Below are 9,110 nucleotides of genomic sequence, written 5' to 3'. Positions count from 1 at the left end.
TTGTGAACCTTAGGGTTTCGGAATGGCCCCGAAGTTGAGGCTATCTGACGTCTATAATTCGAAGTGGTTAAAAATGACCAATGTGACCTTGGTATGACCTATATTGTATAGTTGGGGTGAAATGACCATTTTACCCTTGGGTGTCTCCAGGTCGGATTAAGACCCGATTAGTAATCTAAACCTTTGGGTTTGTGTCGTTACAGATTGTATTAGAGCAAAGTTCAAATACCTTTCAGATGATAGGTAGTGGCTTACCTAGATGGGGTGGAGAGTTGACTTGCATTGGCTATGTGCTATATGCGATGTGCTTATGTGTTTACAGTTTTGAAAGACATGCTTACTTACTAAGTGTTCACATGTCTACATGTTTAAATGCTAAAATATGTGTTACATGGCCATGTATGTGGAATGAATATGTGATTTAAACCATGTAAATGAAACGTGTAAGTGACTGAAAACATGTATATAAAATGCTTGTATGTAAAAGGTTTAATTGATTCATAAAAGTGATTAGACTCTCAAAGCATGATTATCAAATTACATGTTTACTTGATAAGTTGCTTACTATTGATGAAGGCATGTTATCCATGGTAATGGCAAGTAGCTAGTGAGCACGGTTTGTAGTTGACTGAATAATCTACTATTTTGTGTCGATGGCTATGATACCCCTCGAATCCGAGACATGGGTTGATCAAGCCCAAGCCCAAGCCCAAACTCGAGGAAATATTAAACAATTAATATTTTAAAGCGAACACAGAATATAAAAAAGAATTCAGAATTAACTAATAAAGCTGAAAGAATTTACTAAATAGAAAATCCTCCCAATAAAGATTGATAAAACCCAACTCTCCAAAACCTCTAATAGTACAACTCAGGAATCCATCTAATGGACTCCTAAATCAAATCCCAACTGAACATAAAGTAACTGAAAATAAAACCAAATCTAAAACATGGAACGAGATCCTACGTCGTCGGTAGAGTGAACGATAGTCTCTGCTCAGTACGATCAAGCCTAAGACTGGAATCGTCCGATACCTAAAAAATATAAGAGTGGGTCAGGCCCACGAACAAATTCTAATCTAACTACAATCCATACGGTGACCCGATACATAGATACACCCTAGATATCTCACAATATCTATCTAGTCCATGTATACATATTTATCCACACTAAGGGATATTCACTGGACTACGAAGGGGTCTCAACCTGAATGCAAAAACGCACCCAAAGGTGAGCATGAGTACCTAGACCTAACATGGTACACCTCAACCTATCATAGCCAGCTACGCACCCACTGCATATACGCATCCTAAGCAACGAGCCTGTGACTCAAGCTCATCTCGTGGTACCATAACCATATATTTAAAGTCCGTCCAAAACCAGAATATGTCATTCAATTGTTCATTGATCTGACATACAATTTTATAATCCAGTTAGTCACTTAACTTATTCAATTGATATGACATAACTACAAACAACTAATCTAGGAAGTCATTCAACTTAGTCAGTTGATCTGACTTAAACATAATTAGGATTCAATATTTTACAATCTATTCCTTTATTCCAATAGGTTAGATCTTAGCGTTTTGAGCTAAACCATCCCTAATATGCCACCGTCCCATATCGGTGCATACAATCCACAACATCCATAACAATTACAGAACCTAAATAACAGTTCAACAATTAAAGTCCAAAATCATAATCCAATTTAAAACCATAATCCAGGAAATTACAGAAAAATATATAATATTTCATCAATTTAAGTTCAAAACTAAAATCCAATTAATCGTAGAATAATGTATAATTATTTCAACAATTAAAATCCAAAACCATAATCTAGTTAATTGCAGAATAATGTATAATATTTCATCAATTAAAACCTAAAGTATAATCCAGTTTAAAACCATGTAAACTATAAAATTATAAAGAGTAGTTTAGCAACCAAAGTCCAAAGCATGCATAGGTCCAATCTATTAATTAAAGTAACCTACTATGCATTTAAAACAAGTTTTAAACTCATGCTATAATCCGTTAAATCACTAATTTAAAGTTAGGCAATTTAACTCAATTCCATCCGTAAATAACATGCAAAGTTGTTTAATTCCATACTATTTATTCTATTCGCATAACCATATAAGCTATGCACTGAGAGCTTTTAATAACACCTGTATTACATGTTAAATACCCCAGTCTACTTCCGGAATAGTGCAAAACACATAAATCATCCAAACTGTTCACCCGGACAAACCCAAAACACATCAAAACATGGGACCCTACTCTTAAAACAATAGAGCAGGCTCTGTAGAGCATAGAGCCGGCTTAGGAGGGTTGGGAGCTGGCTCTGGACTCCCTAGAGCCAGCTCTGAAGATGAGGGAGCCGGCTCCCTCTTCCATGGAGCCGGCTCTCTCCCTCTCTGAGAGCCCTGGTGCGTTTCTGACATTCCAACCTTTCTATTTGTTTTTAAAACTGTTCCTAAGAGTCCTAAGTCTGTCCAGTATCATCCCAGACCATTACTTAAACCAGTTTGCATTATTACGAACCTTAGAACACTAACCGATTAAACATGCTTAAGAAAATCAAATACTGTAACAAAACTTCCAAGAACCGTAACTAAATTAATTCAACACATACAGATATTCAATTTAACATATAATAAACATGCACAGTTCAGTTAATGATTCATTAAAACCCTAGAGCCTATCTAGGTGCACAGAACACAGGCCAATGGGAGAGAGAGAAAAAAACTTGCCTGTGATTTCAGTTATGAAATCTCGACGTCGTCTCTAAGTTTCTGGCAATTACTGAATACCGTCAAGCCTCCTACTGCTCTGGCTTTAACCCACAATCAACCTCCTCAGTCCTCTCTGTTTTCCTCCTTGACAGCCCTTATGGTGCCTCCGTTCTCTCAACCCTCTCTTACGTGAACACAGCTATGTTTATGTTTGTGTTTTAAAACCCTAAACCACCGTAATGATATATTTATAGGCTTCGAACAATAAAAGCCTAGGCCATGTATAATTAGAGACGGAACCCTAATTTAAATCCTAGTCGGCCACAACGTGAATTCTAAGAATTAAACATACTTTTTAACATTATAACAGTTATACTTATTTAATCTAATTAAACAAGCGAATTCCAAATAGAAAATACAAATAGACAATTAAAGAAAATAAAAACACAATAATTAAATAAAACCATTAATCAATTAATTTAAATAGTAAACCCAAATAAACAATTAAACAAATATTAATCAATTAAGTCAAATAATAAACACAAATAAACAATTAAACAAATAAAAATACATTTAAATAATTTATTAAAATACTAGGACTATTCTTTTTTAAAATTAGGGGTATTACAATTGCTTTTATGCAATTTTGCTTTTGAGAACTCTAAATGATGAGTATTGTCCTTAGTTTGATGCAATATGCTTTTGAACTCTAAATGATGAGTATTGTCCTTAGTTTTGTGTAATTTTCTTTTGAACTTTAACCATTTGGACAAGTTTCAAGATTTGGTTTCGTATTTAGTGATGATTACTCTCCAAGATTACCAATTATTGCAAGTGCACTTCAACCATTTGGACAAGTTTTCAAGAATTGGTATCTTATTTGGTCATGATTACTCTCCAAGATTGGTCTTAGTTGTAAAATTTCCTTTTGAATTCCAATTGTTCATATGGTATGGCTCATGCTTAGATGTTGACAAACTCTACGGAATAGGCTCCTCACTGCAACAACAACAACAAATTACATTTTCTTTATGTTAAATTATTTCAACATGTATGGTTTGTGGTTTCAATGAAACTGTGAGTTTCCTCCTATATAATATAGATGAACAAGTTTATCTTTTTTTCGGTCATTTAACTCATTTATTAGGTCACATAAAGCGAGAGTGAGAGTCTGAAAGCGATAAAATTAAAATCACACAGAATGGGAGATAGCGTGAGAAAGTGGAGTTGCACATGGAGCGTGAGAGTGATGCACGAAGCTGAACTACTTGCAAAACGGGAGAGAAGCACCCATTTAAAAAAATTGTGTGACTTAGTTTCATGCATTTTGCAAAAAAACATAGGCAATTTGAGTCTATCTACCTTCTTTCTTCGATTACTGTATACTTGCGGACTTTTCTTTTGCAAAAAGTTGTATTGGTGATTTGGAAGAATAGGTATTGCGTGCACCGCACATGATGGTATATCATTGGTATACTCGCTTAATTAAATATAATATTTTATCTAATTATCAGTAATTTTATAAGTAGTTCAGCCAATTTTTAAAAATAATAATAAAAAAATTATACATTATGATTGAATGAAGTATACCAACCATGTGGGTCCAAGGCCCACCCAACAGCTCTGCCACCATGTTGATACCGGATTTGTTGAAGCCATTGATGGTTTCTTTTTATGTTAGCTTCTTGGGCTGGGGTCTTTGGGCTTGGCTACTTTGTTCAAACTTTATTCTCTCAGGGCCTGGCTTACTTCAAGCCTGGGCCTGCTAATGTAATATTGGTATGGGCTCTTTAGGCTCCCTTTTTATAATATTTAAATTTATTTTTCGAAAAAAAAAAAAAAAAAGAAAAAAAAAAAGAGCAGCTCCGCCACCAAATCACCAATACACCACAGCGTCCTGTTTCTCTCTTCTCCACTCTTTATTATTTATTTATTTATCTTTTTGATTTTCAAAGCTCATGAAGTTGGGAAATTGCAGTCTCACTTACATCTTTCACCTGTCATTGTCTACCATTAATCACCACATCTGTTTCTAGCCAACTAAAGCATTTATTACATGGTACATCCATATACTATTTACGATATTGATAAATAGGAAAATGATTTTAAAGCCGAATTGGTAGGCCAAATTTTTATACTTAATATTTTTAATTGGTCAATAAATATCAAATATAAAAAAAGTTAGATCAAATATATTATATTCAAGTATTCTGCCAAAAGTTTAAGTCCAAATACCACTGCTCTGATAAGATATCATTCCAGTTGGCTCATTACAACATAAAGCAAATATTAAACAAAAACTAGTAGTAAACAGAGGGTGAATCCTCAGAGTACAAGGGAGTAGACCATTCCCTCCAAAAGACCAGTTATCAAGAACATAAAAAACCGCAAGCTTACACGCACAAACTGCTTATGCAAACACACACACTAAACCAACAAGGACAGCAATACTACAGAACAGATGGATGAGGCCTTAGACAATACAACCAAATTTTTGCATTTCACAAAAGGCCAGAAAGAGGGCATGCATCTGATTATTCCTTGGTACTGATTCTTTCCATTACTAATATCAAAAGATAAAATGGATAGCGGATGATGTACGGAGAGATGCGATGGTGCAAGGAAATTGGGAAGGAGAGAGGAAGAATTAGTAGCGAAAGAGTGAGGAGAGAGAGAGAGCCAATGATTAGAACAACAGCGGAAAGCCAAGTGAGGTTGCTCACTACTAGATAAATAGCTGCCATGAAGGCCAAGGAGACCATTAAAAGAGATATTCCCAACAAGGGTACTGCTACTTCGAGAGAACTGAGGCCCAATCTTAGATCATTCATAAGTGCCCAAAAGAGAAGAATGTCAACAATGATGGAACTATACATAGCTATGGTATTACTTATGAGGAAGACGCAGAACATACGCTTTTCAAGGAGAACTGCCATGCCTTTGTGTGGATCATCGGAACTGTTAAATCCTCCTGGCATCGTGAAACCAGCCGCAAAGGTCACAGTGGCCACTAGTGTTGCCACCACCAACAGTGTGTTGACCCTGTCTTTGTAACTTTCCATGTTGAGTGGCTCATGCTGACGCTTTGGTCTTTGGGTTTTCATCATGGAAGGAGATTGCTTGCTCACTCTGGAAGTACTCAGGTTCTTAGCTTGTGGTGCGCCAGCATATCTCAGGGCTAGCCATGTCAGCCGCTGAAACCCATGATCATCCATGTAAACATTATTGATTAATGAATGAGATAACGCGCTCTCTCTCTCTCTACCCCACACACACACACACCAATCAAGAAACGAGTTCTTTCAATTAAGAACACATACCCTTTCAAATGAGTATGCTGTCTCACTGTCGTTATCTGAAACATCCAAAGCTGTTAGGCCAAGTCAACCCTATTGTCCCATGTCATGATAGTCACAACCCGAGCATGCCCATTCTTGGTTGCCAAATGCAGTGGGGTGTTTCCTTTTTTATCTCTTTCATTAATAAGCATGGCAAGCCCGGATGTCCCAAGAATGTACTTTACAACATTCCATTTCCCACTCTCAGCAGCCACATGAAGAATATTTTTACCTTCTCTGTCGAGCAGCTCCCATGAATCAGGGCAGCGTTGGATAAACTTTTTTATAATCTTGACATGGCCTCTCTTGGATGCCTCGTGAATGGGATAAGACCCATCCTGGTCTCTTGTGTATGTTGCATCAAAAGATTTGTCTAAGAAGTAGCAAACACCTTTTAGGTAACCAATGGAGGATGCAAAGGAAAGAGGAGTCTTCCCTTCTTCATCAAGCAGAACAAAACAAAATGATGTCTCACTCTTCACTCCATCATCGAATGAAATACAGTAAGAAGGCCTTCCATCCACAGAAGTAGCAATGGAAGTTGTCTGATATCTCTTTACCATGTGTAAGACATCTGTTGGCATGTTAGAGGATTGGTGCCTCATTACGGCATCTAAGACGTCTGGTATTTTATATGATAAAAGTGTTAATATTTCAGACGATCCAGAGGAACAGGGACGAGGGTACACACTAACAAAATTACTAATTAAATTATTTATGAATTATTAATAATTTGAAGTTCATCTTTTTTTAACATTTTTTATCTTCCAAATAACTTGGGAATATTACTCTACTAAGAAAATATATATGCTAGTGTGAATTGGGGGCTAGCAAAACATTTACCCTCAAAAAAAAAATGGGGGCTAGCAATATATATTCTTGAAATGATGTTGATGTATATAGGATGTGTACGTTCTGTGGAGAACCAATCATGGCAACAAAGTTGAATTGAGCAAACAAAAACAGATAATATCTACAAATTGAGTTAGGGTTTGTTTTACCTTTGTTCATCCCTTGAATGGCAGCATGAACAAGTGACTTGCCTTGGAAAAATCCCATCTCATCAGCAGGTCTTTTCTGGAGCACAGTGTTCACAAGCTCCACATCGCCTGCTTCAGCGGCCATATACAAGGGAGAAACTTCTTCGCGGTTTACTCTTATGGTGGCATCTGGATTCTTCTCAACTAAGAAAATAGCCAATTCGTGGTGATGATTTTTAATGGCAAGATGCAATGCAGTATTCTTGTCCTCATTTTCTTGGACGAGTAGATCCAGCGAACCATAAGCTTCTGCATGACGAACCAGAATCTGGACGACAGTTTGATGGCCAGCAGCAGCAGCCAAATGGAGAGCAAGGTTGCCAGTGGTGTTTCTGTTGAAGATTAGGTTGGAATTAGAGTGCCTGCTGAGTATCTGGTCGACAAGGCCCGAATGGCCTAAACTGGAGGCAACATGAAGAATGGTGTTCCCACGGGCACTGATAATCCGCTTTTAGTCTGCTGTATCATCTTCTTCTTCAACGTCGAGTTTAAACTCATGATCAGGATGCTTTCCCATTGTGATGTCTCTTTACATTTGGGGTTTCATATGTTTGAAGTCGGAGACGAAGGTTGCCTCTCCATTATTGCTGTATTGTGGTGTTGAAAAAATGGTTATCACGTGATCTTTAGCTTGAACCTGTTCGATTCTATTATTTCTCAGTGAAGTAGTAGTACTCCGACCCTCTAGACCCCAACTTTCCCATGGAGGTACTGAAACTTGGAGTAATGGAGTACCAGCGACACCACAGGGTTTTTGATTTTCAGCAGGAACCAGTGGATGAATTGCATTATCATCACTGATGATAGTCGTTCTGGAACGAATCATTTGATGATAGTCAATAGCAGCGGGTGATTGACAAAGTTCTGGAAGAGGAAGAGGAAGAGGAAGAAGTTAAAGCGGCACTAGTAAAAGCGAAAGGAGTGGGTTTACCAGTAAAAGCGGCACCAGTACCAGCGGCTGATTGACAAATTACTGAAGAGGAAGTGGGAGTCATAAACTTACACCCACTAAATGTCATGTAGTGGGTGTAATTAGGTATAAAAATGTAATTGGTTAGGCATGTCTTAGAATATATGTAAATTCATGTATTATACCCAGAGAGAATAGTTAAGTGAGTAAAAGAATAAGATAAATTAGTAAAAGTGAAATAATATATTTCTTTTTTTATTTTTCTTTCAAATTATATAAAGTTGTACTTATTTGTATAATTCACTATTTTTAATAAAGTGGTATCAGAGTAAAGTCAGAAAGCGATATCAGAGCAAAATTCAATATGCTGAATGATTAATTAAATACTAAAATTAAATTTATTTTTAAACAGAAAGAGGTTAAAGCGGCACAAGTAAAAGGAAGGAGTGGGTTTACCACGGCGAATTTCAGCAGCATCCAGCTGATGAATTGCATTAATCGGCGATCTCGTTTGAGGCGTTGCTGGACGATCCCTTTGATGATCGTCCGTTATTTGATCTTTTACAGGGCTACTACTTGACATTATATATATATTAATTCTTTTTCTGAGATACAACAACAGGAAGCTAGCTAGAGTTTGCTTGCTTGTGAACCTACTCTACAAACCACCTCTTTAATTTATATGCACGCACGTACAAACATAGTTAGGTACATTTTTAATTGGAAGAATTTAAGAATATAGCAATTATAAAGATAAACATCGCGTGGTGTGTGTTAGGTCACAGAATGCATAGTATCTGTTCATATATGTGGTTTAGTTCCCTCCACGTGGATCGGGAGTTCATAACCCAACAACCATGACGTCCATGCCCTGACCTCAGCGTGCAAAACGTCACCAAAAATTGAAGACTGGGGAGGTTGTAATACAAGAAAATGGTTAAAAAAATAAATAAAAAGAAAAATAAAACTGCATCCCTCACCCTGAAGAAGAAAGAACCAAAGGTCCACTTCACTGGTGAGCAATCCCCCCTCACATTTTTAATTGATGATAGCAATTATACAGATATACATTGCGTGTGTGTGTTAGGT

General features: G+C 36.8%; 2 protein-coding genes across 4 annotated transcripts; both read right to left on the bottom strand.

Annotated features, from left to right (window-relative positions):
- Positions 1–4,903: 4,903 nt before the first annotated feature.
- On the bottom strand, positions 4,904–5,948 carry LOC132272378 (protein ACCELERATED CELL DEATH 6-like). Its single transcript, XM_059773537.1, has one exon. The coding sequence runs from the start codon at positions 5,946–5,948 to the stop codon at positions 5,268–5,270; it is 681 nt and encodes a 226-aa protein (XP_059629520.1). The 3' UTR covers positions 4,904–5,267.
- Positions 4,904–8,759, bottom strand: LOC132297108 (protein ACCELERATED CELL DEATH 6-like). 3 transcript variants are annotated; one of them, XM_059794895.1, is made up of 4 exons: positions 8,478–8,759; positions 7,073–7,975; positions 6,054–6,693; positions 4,904–5,927 (listed from the first exon to the last, which is right to left on the bottom strand). In XM_059794895.1, exons 2-3 carry the CDS (start codon positions 7,194–7,196, stop codon positions 6,107–6,109), a joined length of 711 nt encoding a protein of 236 aa, XP_059650878.1. In that variant the 5' UTR covers positions 7,197–7,975; positions 8,478–8,759; the 3' UTR covers positions 4,904–5,927; positions 6,054–6,106. The 3 variants fall into 3 exon arrangements, with proteins under 3 accessions (XP_059650878.1, XP_059650876.1, XP_059650879.1); XM_059794893.1 differs by lacking the exon at positions 7,073–7,975 and having other exon boundaries at positions 8,478–8,756; XM_059794896.1 differs by lacking the exon at positions 8,478–8,759 and having other exon boundaries at positions 7,073–8,471.
- Between the last annotated feature and the right edge of the window lie 351 nt (positions 8,760–9,110).

Source organism: Cornus florida, unplaced genomic scaffold, assembly GCF_030987335.1.
Source record: "Cornus florida cultivar Cherokee Brave unplaced genomic scaffold, ASM3098733v1 CherokeeBrave_3.0.0_Hap2_Chr01, whole genome shotgun sequence".
Lineage (NCBI taxonomy): Eukaryota > Viridiplantae > Streptophyta > Magnoliopsida > Cornales > Cornaceae > Cornus > Cornus florida.
This window is presented reverse-complemented; position numbering and strand designations above follow the sequence as displayed.

What these genes read in the sequence shown, in the direction of transcription:
- LOC132297108 (XM_059794893.1), bottom strand. Translation starts at nt 8,604, where the DNA reads ATGTCAAGTAGTAGCCCTGTAAAAGATCAAATAACGGACGATCATCAA. An exon ending in TGCTGCTGAAATTCGCCGTG is followed by an intron (nt 6,694 to 8,477) that starts GTAAACCCACTC and finishes ATAAAATACCAG; the next exon opens with ACGTCTTAGATGCCGTAATG.
- LOC132272378 (XM_059773537.1), bottom strand. Translation starts at nt 5,948, where the DNA reads ATGGATGATCATGGGTTTCAGCGGCTGACATGGCTAGCCCTGAGATAT.